The 26480-nt window shown below is 43.7% G+C and overlaps 1 protein-coding gene across 3 annotated transcripts in view; it reads left to right on the top strand.

The window, feature by feature from the left end:
* Nucleotides 1–25264, top strand: part of RARS1 (arginyl-tRNA synthetase 1) — a 52134-nt gene extending 26870 nt beyond the window's left edge. For all 3 annotated transcript variants that reach the window (XM_083181884.1, XM_083181883.1, XM_083181885.1), the window contains 7 exons: nucleotides 1896–2000; nucleotides 5729–5907; nucleotides 12658–12767; nucleotides 16717–16822; nucleotides 17392–17564; nucleotides 20001–20248; nucleotides 25067–25264. In XM_083181884.1, coding sequence (XP_083038010.1) covers nucleotides 1896–2000; nucleotides 5729–5907; nucleotides 12658–12767; nucleotides 16717–16822; nucleotides 17392–17564; nucleotides 20001–20248; nucleotides 25067–25176 — 1031 coding nt within the window. In that variant the 3' untranslated portion in view covers nucleotides 25177–25264. The remainder of the gene's footprint in view (nucleotides 1–1895; nucleotides 2001–5728; nucleotides 5908–12657; nucleotides 12768–16716; nucleotides 16823–17391; nucleotides 17565–20000; nucleotides 20249–25066) is intronic.
* Nucleotides 25265–26480: the final 1216 nt, after the last annotated feature.

Consider the following 26480-nt stretch of genomic DNA (forward strand, 5'->3'; position numbering starts at 1 on the left):
TGAGGGGCTCCTTCAGCCCTGGGATGAGTTGTTCAGCCTATCATTGTGCTGCTCCACTCTGGCATCATATGTCAATCATCCTACGCCCGCCTTCTCAGAGGGCTATGTGGCGTGTCAGTAGCGCTGTGTCATCACTCAGCGCCCGTCGTCTGCCACATTCATATCACGTGACCTGTCCCCTCCGATCTTGTGGGCGGTCACTTGTTATGTCAGCTGGGCAGGGGCGGCCAACCACCATCTCCCCCAATCGAATCCGGAAGTCCTGGGTATTGTACAGGTATTTAGCCCTAACCCTGTCTCAAGCATGATTCATAATTCCCTGTATATTTATTTAGAAGCAAAGTTATTCCCTTTAGGGTGATGTTCCTTGCATTCCGGATCGAAATCTTTTATCATATTTAATTACCCAGGCTAGATAAACAGCCCCGATCTACTAAATACTCCATTACTGAATCTGTGCTGAATAAATTAAGACATTTTTTAGAGTGACATCTGTATTTTTACACACATTTTTTTTTCTTCTCTTAATTTCACTATGATACACATTCTGTGTAATTATGTATGTCTATGTATGTGATTTTAATTCTCATGGATTGCACTGTTACCTCCCAGAGGATACATTATAAGGGAGTCTTAAAATATTGAACATTAAAAGTTAAGTTTTAATAATTTTTTGTGCGTTCCCGTGAACAGTCCCTTTCTCTTCTCTTGTATTTCATGTTTTAATTATAGGAAGACATTGTGCTTCTTTGTCCTTTTTATTGCTCTCCTGTTTTGTGAAATTTGATCAGCAAAAATAAAAGTAATTTTCCATCAGCTAAAGAGGAAGGAATTTCAGATTTACTGTAATATAGACTTTTTAAAGTGTTCTCCCTCTTGGTGAACTTTAATACTGCAGAGTTTACAAAATACCCCCATGGCCTCACCTAAAACATTGCATTATTTACTTATGGAAAGGAAACAGAATTCCTTACTTAAAGGCAGACATGTTCAATGTACCATTCTTGTGGCCTCTCATGTTGTACATCAAGTTACTGTCTTACAGTATGTCAGTCCATTTTATTGTCCCCAAATTGCTTTATTTTGCCCTAGTTACTCTTTGAGGGTATGGATCATTGGATAGACGGCTACTAGGTCGACAACCATTAGCTCGACACCACAGGTTGAAATAACTGAAGGTGGACAGGTCATTAGGTTGACAGGGTTTTTAACCTTTTTTTTTTCCCGAATTTTGACACAGTCGACATGGACACTGAAACGTAGCACCGCGTCCCCTCGCTATGCTTGGCACACTATTATATTCTCCCACCACTCCCTAGTGGATGGTAGGGCATGAAATACCAACTGTCGGCACATGTCGGCTCAAAAAAGTGAAAAGCCCTATGTCAACCTTTTGACTGTCGACCTTTCCCATGTCGACCTTCCCCATGTCGACCTAATGTGTGCTGACCTTATGACCTGTCGCCCTTCAGTCACGTTGCCCTTTAGTCACGTCGCCCTTATGCTTGTAGACCTGGAGCCCGTATCCCCTCTCTGACACTTTATTATATTGTATTCATTGTATTGTATTCATAGATCCATAATAGTCACAGAACAGATTGCTACATTTTTACAGAAAAAGACTTGTCCTTCACACACATCCATTAGATGGGTAAAAGATCCAAAGCAATAATTAAAAAAATAAAAAATTCACAAGAGTACACTATGAAATAAGGAACTTTGTTCCAGTGAAATCTAGTCTGAACAGATCTTGTATAAACTATACAAGACGTCCCTTGGAGAAAGGGTCAAGGCACTTTTAGATGTATGCAAAAAAAAATCTGATGAACATATGCTTCAGTTAATTAAGATTACACCTGGCAGCTAATTTTTTTCTTCTTTTTAAACACTTCAAGAATTTCAGAAAATTTATGACTGTCTGGATATTCGCATCATCAACAGAGGGGAGTCCTACTACCAGAACCTAATGATCCAGGTTGTGAAGGAGTTTGAAGAGAAAGGTCTATAATTTTTTATTGCACAAGCCTTTCACCGTAGTTGTGCCTGGTTTTGTTTTTGCATATCTAAAATGGTTAAAATATTGGTAATAAATTTCTTTGGAAACTGACCCTAAACTGTTAAAACCAGCGAGACAAAAAGAAAAAGAACTGGGATCCCAGCTTGTTAAAATTAAACAAATGTAAGGTTCAATTAAAAAAAATCAACCAAATGTGCACAATAGAATATACAAAGTAATGCACATAGGGTAGAATTTCTTTAGCCACGGAAATTCACTGTGGCTAATTGGACCACCAGGGACAATTCAATTTGCCCTCATAGCCAGCATTATCGTGATTTTACTTCCCCTGCCCGATAAGTGCGGCAGCAATAGCATAAACACATGTATCCTGGAACTTAATCCGGAACCTTTATGTTTTTGCCACAAAAATGACCAGTAATTGCCATAAAAATTTTTGATAAAGCTCAATGTTTTCCACAAAAAAAGTAAAGGGCTCAAGTGAATTTACCTCCATAGATGGAAGGGGCTGAGGAGCGTAGAACATACATATACATATAATGTGATTTGTGTAAAGTAATTGTTCAAAGGCAGTTTCAGGCTGAGCCCTTCCAGATAATAACAAATATACAAGTTGCTGATCAATTATGACTATGTAATAATCCAATGGCTTTTTGGTACTGGTCAAAAAAGATGCAAACTGTGTAAATGATTCAAATGGTGGTTATCTAAGATATGTGAAAAACTGACAAACACTGCAACTAAAATAGGACCCTACATATTTATTTTGTTGTTAGTTATCCACAATAGTTGAATAAAGTTATTAGAAATTGTATAAATCCATACAAGGCTATTTTTATATCTTACATAATAATAATAAAAGGCAGATATGAGCTGCTATGTTGTAGTGTGAGAGCCTGTCCCCGCAAGTTGTTATTCAAAAACAAGCAGAAGAGTTTAGCAGAATCCCACTTGCAATTAAGCAGATGAGCTTCAAATTTACCTGTGAGCATCAATGGTCACATGTCATATTGAAAATGTTATCCAAAGCCATCTGCATTGAGGTATTATGCTAAATGTACCTGGGGAATGTTGCTTAGAAAATCAGAATCCATGTATTGGCCGGATATACTCACGTATGCTAGGATTTTTTGAGGTAACATTGCATCGTCAAGCAAGAATATGTAGGGGAAAATACAGAAGACGCATTACACGTGCAGGATCAAAGTGGGGACTTCATCTATCTATAAATGTTTTTATGCATTAGACATTGTTCAGTTGACGGATAGCTATTGGGATGAAGCTTTAAGTGGTTCTAGTTGACTTTGCTTGGATGGATCTGTAGCATCTTCCTTATGGAAGCACTTGACACAGGTTATGGCCAGGGTGCTGCTCATCTGTCACAATTTTCCCAGCATGCTTCTGGACTCTGGACAGGTATAGTTCCTGGACAGGTGGGAGATCAGCCTCAACTATCTTTTCCGATTACTTCACTACCCTTTGCAGACTTGATTGAGGAGCTTATGACTGACTCTTCAATGGCGGTGTAGAAGATAATTAGCAGCTCCTGGGGGATGTTCAATTTTCTGAGTTGCCTCGGGAAGAACATCCGCTGCTGAGCCTTCTTGACAACAGCACTGATGTTGGGTCCCCATTTGAGATCTCTAAAGATTTTTGACCCTAGAATTTACAAGGAGGATGATTTGTGTTCAATGCTGATCTGAAGTCAACAAATAGGACCCTCACATAAGTTTCTTGACAGTTCAGGTGCTGCAGGATGTGGTGCAGCCCTAGGTTGACTGCACCCTGGACACTTTTGTTTGCTTGGTGGGTGAACTGTAAGGGGCCCAGATGAGTGTTAGTCGCTTCCCTCAGGTGGTTCAGCACCAGTCTCTCAAACGCTTTTGTGATCACTGATATTTGTGCCTGTAATCATTCAGGTATTTTGTGCTAGAGTTCTTGCGAACCGAGACAATTGTTGAGCATTTGAAGCAGGAGGGAACCTTGCACGTCTCCAGTGAGGTGTTTTTAAGTTAGATGGGGACACTCTTTCCGGGCCTACAGCTTTCCTGTGTTTGACCCTTTGGAACATAACTTCTTCCTCACCTTGGTCAACCTGTAGAACCTGGGAGTGGCGACTTGAGTGGGAGTGTGGTGGTTCTGGCTTTCCCAGATCGGGAGTAGGGCTGATGCAGAGGGGCTTCCTTCTCAAATCTGCAGTAAACGTTGTTTAGCTCATCAGCTAGTTTCTGGTGCATGTTGGTGGGTCTTTGTGTATTCATGTAGCTGGTTATTGCTTGCAGGCCTCTACAAACTGATGAGGGGTCGTTGGCTGAAAGGTTTTTAGCCCGCTTGTTGGAGAGTTTTTTTGCCAGCCTGATGTGGGGTACACACCAGGACGACCGGCTCACGATGCACGATGTGAGCGGTTGGTCAGTGTTTCTTCCGACCCGCTCACCGTGAGCGGGTCCCATCCGATGGCGACTCGCACCCAGGAGTATGGACGTTTACAGCTCCTACCTGCTGCAGGTAGGATCTGAATAACGACCGACCTGCGGGACCACGCATCGGATCGGTATCGGTCCACACCAGGACAGAAAAGGGCCCAATCACCACACAATCTACATCCAATCGGTCGGAATTGGATCTAGATTGATGGGATCGGACCCTTGTCATCCTGGTGTGTACCCAGCATAATTTTCTGTGTCAGGGTGTTTATGGCCTGTTTGTATAAAGCCCTGTAGGCCGCCTCCTTGCCGTATGGAGCTTTCTGAGCTGATTGCTGAACCATGGCTTGTTGTTATTGAATGTGCGGGTTGTTTTGGTTGGCACACACATGTCCTTGCGGAAGATGATGTAGGATGTCACTACAGAACAAATACAAAACCAATTGGATTTGGCATGTGTTTTGAGCTAATAATCAGCATCAGGGTCCCTCATTATTTCTGCACAAGCAGTGTATCATTGCAGACAGAGGACTTTGGTAATTCTGTCCATACACTGGTTTATTTAGGCAGCACTTTTGGCCTGAATAGGACTGTAAGAACGAAGAGCATTGTTTGGTTGCCCTTTCATTCTCCAGTTTTAATTTTTGTATGGGACTTCAGCATTGTTCTTTAATCTTTGCTTAATGTTCCCTGTGCTTTCTCATTTGCAACATAATCTTTCTTCTGATATTTTCTGCTGGTTTCCTAAAAGCAGGCAGCTATCATTAAATGTGGTGCACTGCCTCTGGACCTTACTTACAAGGATGCAGGCATGCTCTGTATGTTTTTGCTGCTGGCATAAGTCTAGGTCATTCTCATACTGGATTAGGTCAATCATTCAGTGGGTCTATTCTGTAATGGTATATAATAGTGCTCTTGACTATTTTAGTTCCTCTTGGGCAGTTATTGGGCGGTCTGTAGTGCTACAAGGTAGACCTAGCCACCTCTGCAGAGTGGAGCGTGTTTGGTATCTTCTTAGGTGTTTTCCACTCCTGTTCATTTTTGGGAAATTCTCCTACATCTAAAGGAAAACGAATTTTCCACTTTTTTTGTCCTTTATATCCTTTTATCTGATACTGTTTTTGGTCAGCAGAAAACCCAGAAAGCATTTTCCAGTAAAATCAATGTTTTTGTTTATTTTAGGTAAGATTTACACTGCTTACTGTGTAAAGACAATGCAAGGTGGGGAATAGGCTTTATATTCATAGTTTACTGTTAGTTCCATTAAGATTTTTTTTTTCTTTAGGTCTTGTTCAGGTTGATGAAGGACGAAAAGTTGTTTTTCCTCCTGGATGCCCCATACCTTTAACAATTGTGAAATCTGATGGGGGTTTCACCTATGATACATCAGATCTGGCAGCCTTAAAGCAGAGGCTTAATGAGGAGAAAGGCGATATTCTTATTTATGTTGTCGACAATGGACAGGTGAGATATGAAAATGTACCTTTTTTTTCTGTTACGTTTTTTTTTTTTATTAACACAGACAATATAAAAAAATTCTAATAATAATAAATAGGTGTTCAGTGTTGGTCATTAGGTCTGTTTTGGCACAAACAGCATATTTTCCACCTAAAAATAAATCGAATTGATTTAGCCTATTTAAGGTAATTTTTTCTCATCAGTCTAACTCTGAAGCATTCTGCCTGTGAACTCACTTTGTTTGCCTCGACTGTCTAAAGTTGAATATTTAGACTTTTTTTTTGGCTAATTGTCTAAACTCTAATGTTAATCTGATTTAGCCTATTCAGTATCAAACTGCCTAAATGGATTCAACCGTTTTAAGTCAGTTTCTAGACAATGTGAACTAGACATTTATTTCTGTCGGGACTAGTGTACAAACATTCAAGTGTTTATTTTAATTAATATACTTCAATGGCCCGGCACTTTCAAGGGGTCAACAATATCCCACCTGAGTGCGCGCTCCTGTAGAAGAACACGTTCCCCCAAAAATGTAGCGGCAAATAAGAAGCATCACTCCAGGACTAAAGGACCATACACACTCGAAGATTTTCATTTCAAAAGACTTTGCCAAAATCTTTGAAAGATATATCTGTCACCAAAGTAGTGCGTACACACTGAGCTATTTTCCCCAAAGAGCAAGAGATTTTCAGGAGGCGAAAGACTTTGCTGAAAATCTTTCATATAAAAGCCAATTTACATAATGGGCGGGGTTTGAATTCCAGGGGAGGGAGTAGCGGACATTTTATTCAGCGCATTTCTGTTCTTGGGGCCTGGTTCAGAACTGATTGCTGGACTGCGTATAAAAAATCTAGCTAAGGCAGCACCTTTACAGGTGCCTCAGTGACAGGGGCATGCCTTCAGCCAATATGAAAGCACATCCCTGTCCCTGAAACTGATGTGATTGGTCACTGGGCACCAGATTCAACATGACAGTGACTGCATCCGGCTGTCTGTCAGTGCTGTATAGGCATTTAGCTTAGCTGCTGGGCCACTCGTACTTGCACTCAGCCCCGCTGCAATTAACTTTTACCCGATGGCAGGGCCTGCCAAACCTGGTCCCGGACGCATTGATCACCACACTGGAAGGCACAGATAAACTTCCACGCTGCCGCATTACAATTGCCGGGGAGCCGGCTGTGAGTCAAACTTTGGCAGTGTGTGGCCCGGCTCCTTCTCTATGGTGTCCGGCTCCACCCCCTGGCCCCTGGGGGGGGGGGTGCCGGAGCTGGACCCGCTGATTTGCTGCGGGTGTGTGTGTGGGGGGGGGGGGGGGCTGCGGGTGCCTAGCCTGGTGCCTCACCAGCTGCTGACCCCACTGCACGCCACTGGTGGGCATTGGTGCCAATAATATAAACATTGCTGGCCTGTGCCAGCAATGTTTATATTACTGGCTAATAAATACAGTAAATAATCATTGGTGGGCAGTGGTGCCAGTAGTATATACAGGTTGAGTATCCCGTATCCGAATATCCGTTATCCGAATTATTCCGAAAACCATACATTCCAGAAAGTGCAAAAAATAATTTTTTTTTGCTAAAAACTCACTGGGGACATTTGTAGCAGCACTACTGGTGACATGATATGTAACTGGCACTATATATGTACAAGAAAATGATTGCTTGACATTCAAATTCAATATCTGAGATAGTACACAAATTTTGTTTCATGTTTTGAAACCTTGTTTTTTGAACAAATAAAATATATTTGTGTGCATTTCATGTGTTTGATGTGTTTATACAGCATAAATGCAAGATACTTCAAAATACATCATTGAAATATAAAAATATTCCGAAATACGGAATAATCCGTTATCCAAAATTCTCCTTGTCCCGAGCATTTTGGATACGGGATACTCAACCTGTACTTTGCTAGCATGTGCAGTTTGGTACATTCAGGGAAGTTCATGTTCCACAGAGGGGAACAGGAGTCTTTATTAAGATTGCCTACCAATTGTTCAGCTTTAATCCATGTTCTCCAGGCTTGTTGTAACAAGAGTGAGATGGTGCATTGAGGTGCAGGATAGAAGAAATTGTATTGGGGACAATTTAAGTCCCATCTTATAAACTATAGGAAGATTCCCATAATCCTGTGGTGTAATCCTTTCACTTAATTGAGCTAATGAAGTGGCTATGTAATAGAGATGTAAGTTTGGCAAGGGCAATCCACCCTCATTTCTGGATCTGCACATTGTTTTAAGGCAATATGTGCTTGTTTAAGACCCCATATAATAGCAGCAATATATCTGGAAATAATCCCTAATTGTGCAATAGGGATATCTGGAGTATATACAGACATTTAGGTAGAACAGTCATTTTACCAAGACAAAGAAAAAAGAAGAAAGCAGCGCTTGTGGTATCAATTCCACATATAGTACATTTAATATTGAAACATGATAAAAATACACAATAATAAAAACATGGAGTGTAATTCAATAAAATTTGAATGGACCCAATTTTGATAATCACCAGTTTGTGGAGAAAGGTAAGTCCTGCTCTGATCTTGATATGAATGGAAAATTGAAGATAAGTCCGTATTAGCCAGTAGATGATATCCTGTAGATGTTTGGGATGGACTTGACCGATGGCACAGTTGGAATTAGCCGAATCGGGAGTCCTCACTACTGCGAGTGACAGGTTTCCATGTTATAAACGGCAAGAGACTATAGGGCAGGGGTCGGGAACCAATGGCTCGCGAGCCAGGTGTGGCTCTTTTGATGATTGCATATGGCTCGCAGATAAAACAAAATATTCTCGAGGGGCGTGACCTGACTGGGGAAGCAGCAGGACGTGTATTTGCTGAGCTCCTGCTGCTGATCCCCCTTAACGGCTATAACAACGAATTCTGGAGGCACCCCCACTCCAAACTACCCTGCCCTTACACCCCACTAACCTGAGCTGTGTGCTGCGGAGCCGGGAGGCCGCTCGGAGGCCTCTGCAGGTTGCGGCCTAGCTCATACCCTGAAGCCGCGGCCTAAATTTGTGACCGACCAAACGCCGGGCGCCATCTTGGAGGCTGCGGCCCCACTAACCCCGCCAGCCTTGCACCGGGACCTGACGCCGCAGAGGAAAACCGGGGGACACAGAATACTCCTACCCGCTCTTGCCTCCTCACACCAGACTGACAGACGCTGCACTGCTCCCGGAGACGGAGCTGAGACGCAGCAAACCACAGACCGGACGCCATCTTGGGAGTTGCACCCCCACACACCCAGGCAGCCCCGCACAGTACCCTCAGCCCGACACCGCCGGGAAGGTAAGCGGGAAACCCACACCATACCCGCCCAACGCCACCCACCCCCACCCCATATGCCACCTTTAAACGCCGGATCCAGCAATAAAATAAAACGTTTGGAGGCGTTTTATACTGACATTTAGTTGAATTCACTTTTAAAATATATTATATGGCTCTCACTGAAATAAATTTCCAAATATTTTGCTTTCATGGCTCTCTTAGTCAAAAAGGTTCCTGACCCCTGCTATAGGGGGTGAATAGATGTGATCAGATGAATCAGCAGGCGAAACTGGTCCTTCAATAGGTGTGGATATCTCCTTTGGGGCAAAAAATTGGGTCCACAGGGCAAGTCCAACGCGTTTCGCAGTGCACTCACTGCTTTGTCAAGGCCTTGACAAAGCAGTGAGTGCACTGCGAAACGCGTTGGTGCTTGCCCTGTGGACCCAATTTTTTGCCCCAAAGGAGATATCCACACCTATTGAAGGACCAGTTTCGCCTGCTGATTCATCTGATCGCATCTGTTCACCCCCTGAAGTCTCTTGCCGTTTATAACATGGAAACCTGTCACTCGCAGTAGTGAAGACTCCCGATTCGGCTAATTCCAACTGTGCCATCGGTCGAGTCCATCCCAAACATCTACAGGATACCATCTACTGGCTAATACGGACTTATCTTCAATTTTCCATTCACATCAAGATCAGAGCAGGACTTACCTTTCTCCACGAACTGGTGATTATCAAAATTGGGTCCATTTAAATTTTATTGAATTACACTCCATGTTTTTATTATTGTGTATTTTTATCATGTTTCAATATTAAATGTACTATATGTGGAATTGATACCACAAGCGCTGCTTTCTTCTTTTTTCTTTGTTTCTTCATCCATTTGGGAACTGACTACTCCCTTTAAGCAGGAGCTTTTTGACAAAATATACTCTGGGTAAGCGCTCTACACTAACCTAGGTTAGTTTTCTTTCTCTCATTTTACCAAGACAAAGCCATCCTGTGACTGACTGGGGGAGTTTTTGCCAGAGTCTTCAAACGCAATTTATCTATATTAGGAGTTAAATGTAAGACTATTACGTCATTAAGGGAATGTGAAATTTGGATGCCCAGATGTTGAAATTGATTACACCATTTCATGGGAAGACTATAAAGAGGGAGGTTGTAAAGTAAATGAAAGGAGTGTAAATACCACTAATTTATCCCAGTTAATATGAATGCCAGAATAGAAACTCAAAGGGTAGCTGGAAGGGAGCATAGAATATCAATATAAAATCATATCATCAGCATAAAAGCCAATTTTCTTATCGCGTCTGGCAAAGAGGAAAGTCTTGCATAAAGGCAGAAGAACTCCAAGATTGTATGGGGAGGGATATGGACCACTTACATTTTATTTTAAAAAAGTGCGACGTGGAGTGTGCCAGCCATAAAAATATAACATTCCATCAGATCAAACTTAACCCTGTCACCACAGCTCTCCTCCCCCCTTACAAAGGGACAGAAGGCAGAAAGGAAATTTCAGTAACCACATGGCACAGGACTGAGGGTCAAGTTGCAATAAAAATGGCAGACAGGAGCTCCAGGAGCAGGCCAGAGAATGGGGATAAGAGGCACCCAGCTTTAGTTGGAACAGAAGCATGCTTACCGCACTCCTGGTCTCCTGGCCCCCATTAATCAGCTGTGCAGCTGTAGAAGGTGGAGCGTCGCTCGCATGGCAAGCCCCGGTTCGACAGAGGGTGCCCGGGAGGGAGCACAATCAGCAGAGGGGGAGGTGAGAAGCTGCCAGGACGATGGCCCTGGTCCGCCATTGGGTAGATTGCAGCCAGGCAGTCACCCGAGGTTGAGGAGAGGACAGCCAGCTGTAAGCTTCCGGTCCCACTGCAGGGTATTGTAGATGCAGGGAACATATTATTTGCTGGGCAGCACAGCGCCTAGGCAGCCACTGGTCGCTGCAACAGCCAGGCAGGCAACAATACAAGCAGAGACAGTACAGTTATCACACAGGGAACATATACTCGCCAAGCTGCACGGTGCCAAGACAGCCATCAGCGGCACCACAGGTCACCACAACATTCCAAGCAGAGTCAATACAAGCAGAGAGATTACAGTTATCACGCGGAACATATACTTGCCCAGCTGCAAAATGCCTAGGCAGCCATCAGCGGCACCACTGGTCATTGCAACAGCCAGGTAGGTAACAAGCAGAGACGCTACAGTTATCACACAGGGAAAAAAGAGGGAACATATTTGGCTGAGCTGCACAGCTAGGCAGCCATCAGCGGTGCCATCTTAATACAGTTACTTCCAGTTCAGCAGCAGGATCTGAACACGACATTTTTCTTTTTTATGTTTTTTTGATCATATTAAGGCTGAATCGATCAGACGGAATTCTCACTTGGAAACTTAGGGGTGGCCAATGTGTCTGGGGGCCTTGGTTGGGGCCACGGGGGAGGGGAGGTGAGGCAGGGGGGGCCAAGGCTGGACCTACAGGGAAGGGGGTCTGCTGGTGTCTCCTGGGGCAGAGGCCTCCTCTCCTTCATCCAGTTCCTGAGGATGAGTCTTTGAGGGGGTGAGCCAGCAGGTCCGGGGGCCATGACTAGCCCTATGTAAAGGGGCCGCCACTGGTGCCTCCCAGGCAGAAGCCTCCTCACCTCTCCTTCCGGTGGTCACCAAGAACCTGGACCCCGAAGCCTGGTTAGCAGGAACCTGGATGGAAGGAGGTCCACCTCTGCGCCATGCCCGTGGTCCACTAGCTGGAAGCCGGTTTAAAGGATGTTGGCATCTGGGGATCAGGCCTGCCCGGGGCCTCTGCTAGGCCGGGGGAATCCCCCTCCTTCTCTCCTCCATGGTTATCCTCGCGCCCACCGCCAGCTGTACTATGGGGGGGGGGCCTTGAGGGAACATGCTGACTTCTTTAGTGTGCAGTGCTGCTTATGTATGGTTCTTTTCCTTGACCGTTCACAAAAAAAGTCACATTTCATGTCCAGTCACTCTGAATGTGTCTACTTCACCTATGCACTGCACATCCGGAAACTTATTGCACACTCTTTGTACTCTTTCTGTTCCCCTAATAACTGAATGCAACTGCCTGGTCTTTACTTACTGTAGGTGGAAAAATAGCAGGATATGCATTTCCTTTTAGTAGTAGTATTAGTATCATCAGCATTGTTTATTTATAATGGGAGACTTTGCTATGTTGATGTACAGGTACATGTTTATTGAGGCACACGTGTCTATATTGACCATGCTTCCATCACCGGGGAACAAAGACAGACTCCGCATTAAGCATCAATGTATTATTCTGCTATCTACAATAGTCCTTGCATCTGTAGAGCTTACAGTGTAGTGTGTATACCATACCACACACACATTCATTTCTTGTCAGCAATCCGGTAACCTTACCAGTAAGTTTTCTGGCCTCCGAGAGCTAGAGCACCCATGTTGTAAGAAGACAGTAAGGACATTACCTCTTGTTTTACAGGGCATACATTTGCAGAATATATATTCAGCTGGGCGGATGATTGGTTGGTATGATGCGTCTGTGACCAGAGTGGAACATGCTGGATTTGGTGTTGTTCTAGGAGAAGACAAGTAAGTAATGAAATTGTGTAAAACTGAGTACCCACTGGCTGATCTATATCGGCCATCATGGGCCTGTTGACAGGTGCTTAGCCCAGATCTATCTATGAACAAAATTGTTTTCATTCTTGCTTTTACCTTGGTGTTTAATCAAGGAAACATTGCAGACTTAAAATTTGTGATCAAGACATACTGGCCCTTATTCAGTTCTTATTGCAGTAAAAATTTGTTTGGACAATGGGCAAAAATTGGGCAAAACCATGTGCACTGCAGGTGGGGCAGATGTAACATGTGCAGAGAGAGTTACATGTGGGTGGGGTGTGTTGAAACTGAAATCTAAATTGCCATGTACAAATAATGCAGCCAGTATTTAACCTGCGCAGAACTAAAATAACTCACCAAATGTAACTCTATCTGCACATGTTACATCTGCCCCACCTGCAGTGCACATGGTTCTGCCCATTTTGAGAACAAATTTGTACTGCGATCAGATCTAATAAGGGCCATTGTATACTGAAACTAGATGTTGCCGTTGTGTTTTATGTAAACAATGAGGATTTAATTAACGCAGTTGTTTTTCAGTAATTGTCAAACATATAGCATGCAGATGTGTCCTCATACAACTTGCCTAAATACTGAATGCAGACAGTAGCAACATTTTCTTTAAATTTTCATCTTAATCACACCACAGGCTGCTTCTTTAACTGTACAAGAATTTGTATTCAATATGTACAAAGTTGAAAATGAAGCACAATGAAACTTGTCCTGAAAATAAGCTTCGTAGCACTTTGTATACGGATTCAAACCCCTTTGTAGTGTCACGTATTAACTTGATTTACAATTCTAAGTTATTATAAGGGCACGGTCGTGCTCTTATATTAAGGCTGAATCGATCAGACGGAATTCTCACATAGGGAACTTTTGAGATGGGGTCATTGTGTTTGTGGGGCTACACCTCAAAAGTGAACTTACTGAGCTGAAATTTGGCATGGACGTTAAGAATCGTCAACCGGTGCTGCCGCAAATTTCAGTGCAAAAAGTAAAAACCTAGCAATTGGGAGCAATCTGAACTTCCAACTGTCAGTTTTTTTCTGCCACTTCAGAAACGGCTTTTTTACACCGTTTTTCATTAGAGTCTATGAGGTGATTTTTGGGAAGGCATAACTCAGGGTAGAGGAAGAATTTAGACTCGGGAATTGTTTTATCAGATAGATATTGTCCCAGTGTAGTTTCTTTGGGGTTAAGGTTTTTCAGATAGTTACAGTTTTTTTTTTATTTTAGTGAAACATGCCCATTATAAAGACAGGGCTTTTCAACTTGTTGCGCCTGCGCAGTGCCTGCCAGCAGGGGGAGTACTTAGATAGGCTTCGCTTGGGTGTACCAAGATGGCCGACTGTTAAGCCCGATGCCGGTGAATGTTTGCTATTCCCTAAGAAGGGAAAGGAGCAGAGATACCATGGCCACCTGAATGTTAACATACGGTTCGTAACCAGTGATGCAGTGTGATGTGCTCTCCTCTCTTGACAATGCCCCCCTCCCCTCCATGATTAACACCACTGTACTCATGAAAGCAGCCCTCCACCGCTACCGCGAAGTGGGGCGGTATACTGCCACTTCCACACAGGCTCCACATTTTTAAGAAGTCCTGCTTTTTTAAGTGTAACGGTGACCTCAGCACTGCAGCCACACAGAGCTTCCAGCCGACTGTAGTACTGTGAGAGCCGCAGGGACCAGTCACTAGCAGTGATTGCTGTACGCTGCCGGTGGGCAGCTGGGAGAGAGGAGAGCTGCACTTCTACCTTCCATGGTATGGAGAGAGGAGTGTCACCCCTCTCTCCACTGTCACCCGCGGCCCCCCCCCCCCCTTTCCTTCTCACTGTGTCACCCCTCTCATCGCGGCACCTCTCTCCCCACTATCACCCGCGGCACCCCTACCCCACTGTCTCCCGTGACCCCCACTCTCACCAGCGGAACCCCCTCCCCCAGCTATCACCCGCGGAACGCCCTCCCCCCCACTATCACCCGGGGGCCCCGTTCTCATCTTGCCGCAACACCCAAGCTTCTCACCTGGTGCCACTCCTGCCTGTAGCATACACCATGCCCCCTTTGTTCACCCGGCAGCCCTCTCTTTTTTTCTCACCTGGCGGCAACCCCACCCCCCTGTCTTAAACGGCGGGGGCCCAGTTCTCACCCGTAGCATCCGCTCCCGCTTCTCACCAGACAGCACTTTCACCCCACTTCAATTGGTGACCCCCCCCCCCTCTCACCTGCGGCAACCCCCTTATCACCGTGGCAGTGGCTCATAGTTCCACAGCAATGTACAATAGTACTGTATTTTCTATCTTTTACACATTTATCAGCCCGGTACCCACCGCACAGGGGTACTAGGGACATCCCCAGGCTTCAGCCTGGGTAGGTAAATTCTGGAGGGGGGGGGGGGGCTTCATTGGGAGGGTCCCCAGTACCCCTGCCCTGGCTGACCGGTTAGGGGGTTAATGCTTTGGCCGGGGGGACTTGTATAAAAAGTCTCCCCCCAGCTTGGCATTACCCTGCTGGCTGGTTGGGCCTGGTGCTGGTTCTTTAAATACGGGGGACCCCTACTCGTTTTGTCCCCCGTACGTTGGGAACCAGGACTGGCCCTTGGGCCTAATGCTGGTTTAAAATAATAAAGGGAATCCTTTTTAGTTTGTTCCCAGATCAAAACCAGGAACAGCTGTATAAGCCTGGGGCTGGTTATGGCCCTGGTGGGGGGGACCCCACGTATTTTATTTTATTTATTATTTCTTTTTCTACACACTGAAGCCTGCACGGATTTGTATGATCCATGCAGACTTCTGCCAAATATGCCTGGAAAATGAAGTTTATTTTCCAGGCGTATTTTACCTGCAATTGGCATCCGTATCCCGCTAATTGCCGGTAATTATCAGCCATATTTTCTAAAGCTTAGTAAATTAGTAATCACCGTTCTTTTAAATACTGCCCCCTATATACCCAGCACTATACACACACACACACACACACACACCCCCCCCCCCCCATATCCATGCTACTGTCTTTCTCCTATCTGGGTCACTCTGTCTTTCCTTCAATTGCTCCACTGTTTCCCACCCAATTGCATCACTCTGTCTTACCTCCCCCAATCTGTGCCACTGTTTTCCACCCATCTGCTTCATTAGTCCCCCATCAGTGCCTTCCCACCATCTACGCATTTCTATTCCTCCCCCAAGCAACACCACTCTTATCCCATTAGCTCAGCTCTGTCTTCTGCTCAGACCTTCAGTTGCATAGACTGCATGTGTGTGTTCCAATGAGCACACAAATCTGTGAATAAGCAGCTCCACCATTGTGTGAGTGAAAGCAATCTCACTCTGGGCCTTATTCTAGTTCACTCTTAGAGGCAAATTCCTTCTCAGATGGACAAAACCATGTGCACTGCAGGGGGGCAGATGTAACAAGTGCAGATAGAATTAGATTTTGGTGAGTTATTTTGTTTTTGTGCAGGGAAAATACTGACTGCTTTCTTTATATACTGCAATATAGATCTCACTTTGAAGAAAAACCCCACCCAAATGTAACTCTCTCTGCACATGTTATATCTGCCCCACCTGCAGTGCACATGGTTTTGTCCATTTAATAAGGAATTTACCTCGAAGAGTGAACTAGAATAAGGTGAGAGTGCTGAATCTGCACTTACCCACAAGCTGTGATGGTGTACCATATCTGTATTGCGCAAGGAACACGTCCATTAAGGCATCAGCCTTAATGATCGTAATTTCATTGCTTTTTGGCATTTGAGTGGAAGAGTTACAACAGGTTTCTAAAATGCCAGATGGGACATGTGAAACCATAAGGTTTTTTGTCTATGGAATACCCACCTAGTTGAGCTCTTTTTTTTTTTTTTTAATACTGTATCTTATTAAAATAAGCTATTTTGTATCAACCATTATACTGTATGTTACAGGAAAAAATTTAAGACCAGATCAGGTGATACGGTGAGATTAATTGACTTGCTGGAAGAAGGGCTCAAACGCTCAATGGACAAATTAAAGGAAAAGGGAAGAGATAAGGTAAATGGCTTCATGGGAACAGTAACACTGTAATCAGACATTTTGGTGCCCTATCCTAGAAAGAGAACTGGTGCCCCTCAATATTTGAAACAGGTGAACTTAAGGGGGAATTCATTTGGGTTTGGGGATTTCTCCACAAAAAAACTCCTGCTGAATCCAATTGAAGAAAAAATGGCTGCTGGGTTTTCTGCTCTGAAAACCTTGCAGCGTGAGAGAAATTTAAAAATGATGCTTACCTCAGCAGCTCCTGGTGGTCTCCCCTTCATATTCTCCCTGGGGAGGGGGCTATTAGTCAGCTGTTACCCCAGGGGAGGATGACACTCACATTTTCCTCACCTGCAGTGCAAAATGGTTTTGTCCATTGAGAAAGATGTTGCATTTACGATCATCCCTGAATCAGGCCCATAAAAATCATCTTCTTAAGTGGTTGTTCTCCTGTGCACCTGGGAGATGTGTGAGAGGCGCATATTGTTGTATGGTATCCAGTGTGTGTTCCACAACTCTAATTGTAACTAAAGCAGCTTATTATATTGTTGTAATTATATGTTTCTTGTTTTTCCCTACTTAAGGTCCTCACTCCTGAGGAGTTGTTAGCTGCTCAGAGAGCTGTTGCCTTTGGGTGTATTAAATATGCAGACTTGTCCCACAATAGGATGAATGACTATATCTTCTCATTTGACAAAATGCTGGATGATCGAGGGAACACGGCAGCTTATCTTCTGTACGCCTTTACCAGAATAAGGTATTTAATGCTTGGGTGAAATTTTTAAATACAGTACTGTCTCTCATATCTGTGAAATATCTCTCCTATTAGTGTTATCTTTAATTTCTGTGGCACCACAAGGGATCTAGAGTACATAAACAAATTTGCAAAACAAGAACATCAGTTAAATACAATATAAGCCATACAGGGTATGTAAACTTAGCTGTATCAGAAAACCCAGGGATTTGATGCTGTCGATGGGAGCATAAAGTAGAAGATAGTTTAAACAAGAAACCATGAGGAAAGAGGGCCCTGCTTGTAAGATTGTGCATTGTAAAGGGGTTAGGACAGTGGTTCCCAACCCTTTTTCTCTCCCATACCCCTTGATTAGGCTTTTCATTGAAGAGTACCCCCTCCTCTCAATTTAAAATATAGACAGTACTTATGAGTGGAGTGGAAGTGAGCGGTATGCGTATCCTTATGCATGGCCTTATATCAAGGAGTAGTGGACAGGAATTGTGCCCTTCCGTGTCTGGCCGCTGGTTGTGTATTGTCTCCAGGGTTCCCACTAACACCTGTAGGATTATTGCCACTGCTTCTTCCACCCGTGTCAGTGCAGGGCAGATGATCACTGATGTCTGAGGGCAGCATGGGAAGCTCCCAGTGGATTGCTGGTCAGGCAAAAGCACAATGAGATGCTGATGATGCTGAAGACATAAGTGACACAACATGGTTCTTCTCCATGGCAATGGGTCTTCTTCTGCCATCAAAATACTTTTTCATCTTCCGCCATTACCCATATTATTTTGAAGTACCCCCAACTGGTCTGCACTAGTACCCCAGGTTGGGAACCACTGGGTTAGGATGAGAGTTAGCTGGGTTTGGTGAAGAAGTAGGTCTTGAGAGCCCATTTGAAGTTTTGTAGAGTGTCTGATGGGGAGAGGTAGAGTATAGAATTCCAGAGAAAGGGAGGAACAGATTGCTATTTACACTGTGTTTTATCTCAATCAGAGCTTAACCCAGTGGTCAGGGAACTCGGTCCTCATTACCCCACGCAGTGCATGTTTTGCAGGTCTCCTCACAGAATCACAAGTGCTATAATTAACGCCACCTGCGGACCTAATAAAATGTGTCTGTGAGTAATTAGTACACCTGTGCACCTGCTGGGTTACCAGCAAAACATGCACTGTGTGGGGTAATGAGGACCAAGTTCCCTGACCACTGGCTTAACCCTTTGAGTGCCAAAAGCTCTGCGAAAATATGGGTACTTGTTTTCTAGCACGGCCACAATCGCGGGTAATTTTTAGTGGTTTGCGATGCGACCAACGCGATGCCCGCGATTTCCCATTGAAATGCATTGAAAAAAGTCAAAATCGCGTCGGTCGCATCGCAGGCGGCTAAAAAAGCATTAAATGGTCCAGACGCGATGCCCGCGATTTCCCATAGGGAACAATGTTAAGTGCCTCAATTTACCCAAATCATCATAGGGAACCAATGGTAAATGGGCCAGAAACCCCCCAAAACACCCCTGAACAGTGAAATGGCCCCCCAAAATTAGTTAACGCCACCCCACGATCAACGTGAACCCGAAGCGTGGCGAGGGGCGGCGGTACGCATCCTCCGACCTTTTCATACCCCCACTATCCACGTCGGCGTGGAGTTGAGAATAGAATAGTGTGGCGAGCGCACGCGGATACCTGTGAAGCCCGCGAAGGGACGCGTTTACCTGTGAAGGTATCCGCGTCCCCTCGCGGGGGCGCGCAGCGCTCGCCACGCTTCGGGCTCGGTGGCTCGCTGCGCTCGCCACACTATTCTATTCACAACTCCACGCCGATGTGGATAGTGGGGGTATGAAAAGGTCGGAGGACGCGTACCACCGCCCCTCGCAGGCTCGCTGCACTCGCCACGATTCGGGTTCTCGTTGATCGTGTGGTGGCGTTAACTAATTTTGGGGGGCAATTTCACTGTTCAGTGGTGTTTTGGGGGGTTTCTGGCCCATTTACCATTGTTCCCTATGATGATTTGGGTAAATTGAGGCATTTAACATTGTTCCCTATGGGAAATCGCGGGCATCGCGTCGGTCGCATTGCATGCGATTTTTTAGCCCGCATGCGATGCGACCAACGCGATTTTTTTACCTGCGATGCCCAAGATCATGATCGGTGTGGCCGTGCTAGGAAACAAGTACCAAAATATGAGTGCCAACAGCTCAGTGAGATATGCAAAATATCGGCTAAAAATGCCAGTCGCTCACATTTGATGTATGAATTCAAATAAAAAAATGTGTAAAAAAAACATTTCCTATAAAAGGTAAACATTACAGGTCATTATGATGAATAAAAATGTTGGTTTGGCAAATTTCACACTGATTTTGACAAATTCACGTGGCACTCAAAGGGTTAAAGCATGTACAGACCTATAGACCGTAAGACATATATGGATTCAGATAATGTGCAACATTAGTATTTTTGCTAGGTCTATAGCAAGGCTGGCGAACATCAGCGATGAGGTTCTGCAAAAAGCCGCTCAGGAAACAGAGATCACATTGCAACACGAGAAGGAGTGGAAACTGGGCAAATGCATCCTGAGATTTCCTGAGATTTTGCTGAAGATCCTGGATGACCTACTCCTGCACACATTATGTGATTACCTCTATGAACTGTCCACCACCTTCACAGAGTTCTATGATAACTGCTACTGCGTTGAAAAGGACAGACAGACTGGTTAGTACATGGCTGGAATATATGATGAGTACAGAAACTATTCTAGAGTCTACCTGTTATAACTCTTATGCAGGCCACACACTACACACTTTCATTCCATTCAGCTAGCTAGTTGGCTGGTTGTAATGATCTGGCAGTGTGAGAGCAGACATTAATCCGCCTTTTGCTCCGTGAAAACTGGTTGGTTAGCCCAACTGGTTGGGAATAATCAAACTTGTTTCATTTTTCCCAACTCATCAGTGTAGGGCCCGGGGCGTCTGTCCCCCACCCCCAATTGAATGATAAGTAGGCAGATACTGGACTGCAGCATCTGCCTCCCTTGACCACAATGCTGGTGCTTGCTCCTGTGAGCGGTGGAGGGGACTCAGTGGCACTGATATAAATATACGGTATATCTGTATATATATAAATCTATATATTGCCTTTTTAAAACTTTCATTCGCAGCTTTGACAACCATCTGCTTGGTAAATCTACCACATTGTTTCCGGGCTAATTATTTGGATTGATTATTAGACAGTCCTACAATAATTTAATCTGCAAAGTCTGTGTTTCAGGAGCACACTTGCAGACATTAATCCATGTGTCACAAAAATGGGTTAAAGCTATAAAATGAAAAGGGTATACATCCTCTTGGAGAAGGGGGTGTGGGTTAGCTCACAGACCATGTCTAGGTAGACAGTAGAATGCCACTAACAAAAACATGTACTATGTCAACACCGACAAAAGATTGAAACAAGCAAAATGTTGACACTCGAAAAGGTTGACATTTTCAGGCTTTTTCCTGCTGTGTCAGTGTTGACACCTCAGACTGTGGCAACTCATTAAACTTAATACTTTGTTTTTATGTAGAGTGAGAAAGAGATAGAATGTATCTCAATTAGAAAAATTAACAATATATATATATATATATATATATATATATATATATATATATATATATATATATATATATATATATATATATATATATATATGTGGACCTCTCGCTAGGTTTGTGGCTCCTATCTTCCTTACACTGCAGTAAAAGCTATTTCAGTCACCGTTGACACTGCTTATCCTCTCCACGGCCTCTGAGTTACAATGGTTGGGGTGCCGGATGATCTCTCTACAGTCAAGATTTCTGCAATCACTATAGCGACATCGGAATCCCGACTGTTAAATGCCTGACAGTCGAGATCCCGACTTACTGAGGCTATTCTCCCTTGTGGGGGTCCACAACCCGCATAGAGGGAGGATAGAACCTTTGGCAAGCCCCCCCCCCACCCCCACCCCTTATGAGGTGTACTGGCAGTCGGGTTTCTGATGTCGGTCGTAATCCAAATGTCGTTCCGCTATACTATACCCGCGTTGTTGTTGTATTCGGATACACAGAGATTTTCAACCTTTTTACCTTGCGGCACACTAAATAAGATTTAAAAATTGCCAAGGCACACCATGAGATCCCCACAGGGCAAAACACATTGGACCCCACAGGAAATAAAAACCTATTGGCCCCCATATAAATACCATCACACTGGTCCCCACAGGTAACAAAAATTAAATATACTTGCCCTTTACATGAAAAGAAGAGACCAGTAAATAACAGTTGAACTGGTGGTGGTTGTAAACTGGTTTGAGCATCTCTAGATCTGGGGGCACACTTGAGAACAGCTCAAGGCACACTAGTGTGCCACGGCACAGTGGTTGAAAAACTCTGGGAATACAGTATGTCACTCTGACTGGTGGTATTTGTTCCTCTTCCCTATATATAGTTGTTTACTTGGTACAGTATATTGAAATTTGCACTGATTAAATGTGTTTTGTCTATGTGCTGCTTCTTTCTTTTAAGTCTATTGATTTTTTTTTCAGTGTAAGCCAGTTTGTCATTGGCTCCTGCTAGCTTTTGGATTGCCTCCAACTTTGGTGCCCCATGCAGGTCTTACTCTTGATCCTCCTTTTGTTCCTTTGGAGGCCCTATCTCTTTTGTCTCATGGTTACAAGATAGAGAATAATTTACCTCCCCCAATTTGTTTTTTCACCACAACCCTACCGATTTTATATGTTGATGCAACCTGTAAAACACAAATTTCTTGCCTCAGTAGTTTTATTTACATCCCTGGTGCATCAACAGAATTAGGGCATTTATTTATTTATGCATTGTTGTTCCAAAGCTGGTTGGTTCAGACCACTCTATTTTTAATACACTGTTTGAAGATGGAATCCTATAATACAGACATCAAAGATGCTTACCTCCACATTCCAAATTGGGGGACCATTCAGGCATTTCTCATTTTTTTGCATTCTGGGAATCATATTACCAGCTTCAGGTTCTACCATTTTGAACTGTCATTTACCCCCCTGGTGTTTTGCAAAGGTGATGGCAGTGATGGTGGCTCATCTTCAGTCATTAGGGGTCTCCATTGAGCCATACTGGGAAGACCTCATTAATGCCCTGTCCGTGGACGGTCTTTGGAGTACTATCTCATTAACGCATTAGGTTATCATAGCACTGCTGGATTGTCAACTTCCAGAAGTCCAACCTGCTACCTTCACAGCATCTTCATTTTCTGGACACCTCTTTGCAGAAAATGTTTCTTCTTTCAGATAAGGCCCGTGCAATTCAGGAGTTGGTCAGGATGGTTCTCAAGCCACCAAAAAATGTACACTGCGCTGCTGGTGGCTTTCTTCAAGGCCATTAAGTTCGGTAGATTTCATTCTTGGCCAATCCATCTGGACCTTCTGTCTCCATATTTGGGACCAATCTTTACTTGTTTGTCCCTTTTGGACTTGTATCTCTCTCCTCTAGTGGATAAAGACTGTTCAACTCATGATGGGTTGCCACTTTGGCATCTGAAATTGTGGGTTATCTGATCACAGACACCAGTTTGAGAGCCTGGGGTGCAGTGGTGCTGAAAAACCTATTTCAGGGCCGCTGGTTGACTGGCAGAAGTGCCTCTTGGTGCAGTGTGATGGAGCTCATAGCCGTGTAGAGTACCCTTGTAGCAGCGAATTGCCTATTTCAGTGCAGTTAACCAAAACAATGATGTTTATCAATTGCCAGAGGTACTCATGGCCATGCAGAAATCCAGCTGCATCCTGTGGAGGCCTGGTGGGCGGAAAGATACACTTTGGGCATTTGCACCATGATCATGCCTGGAAGGGAGGCACATTATATCAGTTGACAATATCTCCACCCCAGGGAATGGGCCCTTCCTCTGGAGGTGTTCCAGAAGTTGGCGAAGAATTTAGGGCAGGCCACAGATAGGCATATCATATTGTCAGTTTGTATCACCAGGGGTGATTGGCCTGCTTCCATGTAAACCATGGGCAGGCGGATGCACATGTACAGTTGGTTCATATAGTGCTTCTGTGTAGCAGCTGTACCATGCGGTCAGATAGTAGACCTTTGTAGGATTTTCATTGTTCTGATACTTTTACAGCCTTTGATGCCAGGCTTGGTCACATGGTTTTGCATATGTCTAAGTGCTGTCCTGCTCGGGAGGGTAGCTTTGGAACAAACCTAGTGCAATTTCAGTGTCCCCTAGTGGATGAAGGAGAAAACTTTTTGTAGTTACTGGTAACTCCCTTTATCTGGTTCCATAGGGGACACTGAACATCCACCCAGCCTTGTTTGACTGCATGTTTGTTATCTGCAGTATGTTTGATTATTTTCTGTTGCTGCCCTTGGTCCGCTTCTTTTGTTGTTGGTCCCTCCATTTTAGTGTCTCTCTTCTCCTGTTCTCTCTGCTCTCCACTCGTGCTTAGTTCATATGGGGGACGCTTTACTCCTCACCCGTCTATACCACAGTGGAACTCCAATGCCCCTTATGTTATCAGAGAAAAATATTTATCAGCAAGTACCAAAATCTTGTTTTTCTTATGTTCATTTATTTTTTATAGATAATACTGTATGATAAATTCACTTATATGACCTCTGGAAATCCATATGCCATATAATAAAAGCCTAATGCTGCTCCTCACATCTATGGTGAGCAAGCGGCCGCTAAATGTTGCCTGATGGACCTCCACACACACAACCCACCCTCCCCCTACACACCTCCGCATGACAGAGCCAGGTGTCCCAGAAGCTTCATCATTTTGACAGGCTGATGACTTTCATATAACGGGGAAAAAGTGGGCTGAGTTCCTCCAATTACCTTATGTCGAAGAACAATACAATTGTTATCCGCTAGTTAATCCAGTCAGAAATTAACAATACTCCATTTAAATAAACCAATACTATTGAATTACACTCAAAATAAAATCGGGATTCCGATCGTCGTTTCTCCAATATCAGAATCCCAACTTTCAAGAGCCCGACGGGAACGAGTGCATTCAAGCCCCTTGCGGGCTCGCTGCATTCGCCATGTGGCCACCTATTCTATTCTCCCTCTATGGGGGTCGTGGTCACAAACGACGGAAAATAGCCTGTGTAAGTCGGGATTCCGATGTCTGAGAAACGACCGTCGGCGTCCTGACTCATCCCGCACCCATATACTGTATGTCACCCTGATTCTCTTACATTAAGCAGTGACATGGATATTTTCAAATCTAGCAAAAAAAATATAATTAATACAATATTTCGCTGCCTCAATACTGAGATTTCATCTGACAATTAGCTTATTGCCACAATAAGGGGATATCAAGGACAAATTCAGTAATGAAGTTTTAACATAACAAAAAATGCTTTTGTTTTGCACTACATGTTATTTTAAGGAGAACAATGCTAATGTTTCCCACAGAAAGTTCAGGTTCATTTATGCATTTTTTTTATTATAACCATTGTGATTTTTCCGAATTCTAAGGTGTGTGTGTGTGTGTGATTTTTTATTGTGCAGGTCAGATTGTCAAAGTGAACATGGTCAGGATGTTGCTCTGTGAAGCTACAGCTGCAGTGATGGCCAAGGGCTTCGATATACTTGGGCTTAAACCTGTACAGAGGATGTAAAGAGCTTCTGCAGCAAGTGAGCTTGTCATTCCCTCCAATGCCTGAAGAAATGGGACAAAAGAAACTAGAGAATAAACCTTTGATTTATTACATTTGTCCATTGTATTTTTTTCTCTTTTATTAGGCTGAGAGGAGAGAACACTTTCTAATGTGTGTATGTATATATATATAAAGATATATAGAGATATAGATATACTGTATATAGAAAGGAGACATGTCACTCAAGACTTAAATGCTTATTAAAAAACAACTTGCTCTGGTGCCTCCAACATGGGGGGGGGGGGGGGGGGGGGGTTGTATACTCAGGAACATAGACTGCAAAGAAGTGGCACTCAGTAACTCTCAGCAGTGAAAAAAGTGGGACCAATTTTAATCCATGATTATATCAACATTTTTTTCGGGGCAACACCACCCCGTCGCCAGGATACATAGAACTTCTATGTATCCTATTGCGCCAAAACTTTGATATAATCATGGATTAAAATTGTTCCCACTTTTTTCACTGCTGAGAGTCTCTAGCTTTCGTGGGTGCCTCCTCGCATCCTAGGGTTCTAATGGCATTAGAGGAGGAATTAGCAAACCCTCTGTATTACATTTTCGATAAAGCATTTTCATCTAGTAAGGTGCCTAGGGACTGGAAAATAGCAGAAGTAGATGACCCAACAAATTTTAGACTTGAGCTTAACATCAATAGTGGGGAAATTATTTGAGGGAATTTTAAGGGATGGTATCCAAAAACATTATAATCAGTAATAACCAACATGGGATTGTAAAAAAAATTGCTTGTGGCAAACAAACTTAATAAGCTTATATGAGGAAGTCAGCAACAACCTAGACAATGGAACTGCTGTAGATGTGGTTTTCCTGGACTTTGATAAGGGCTTTGATACTGAGCTACAAAATATGTTAATCAATAAAATGGAGGAATTGGGACTAGTGGTAAAAACTTGTAGATGGGAAGGAAACGCTACAAGATAGAGAACAAAGAGTGGTTGTAAACGGTGCAGTTTCAGGTTGGATACCAGTGCCAAGTGGAGTACAACAGGGTTCGGGGCTAGGGTCTCTTTTATTTAACATATTCGTTAACCCTTTGATTGCAAAGGGATTTTGTCAAAATATGTGTGAAAATTGCCAAGCAAACATTTTTATTCATCAAAATTACCTGTAAAGTTTACGGAAATATAATTTTTTTACACAGCAATTTTTATTTGAATTGATATAACAAATGTGAGCGACGTTGGCATGTCTAGCAGATATTTTGTGCATCTCTCAGAGATGTTGGCACTCAAAGGGTTAATGATATA

Source organism: Crinia signifera, chromosome 4 (genome assembly GCF_055691185.1).
Source record: "Crinia signifera chromosome 4, ASM5569118v1, whole genome shotgun sequence".
NCBI classification, from domain to species: Eukaryota; Metazoa; Chordata; class Amphibia; order Anura; family Myobatrachidae; genus Crinia; species Crinia signifera.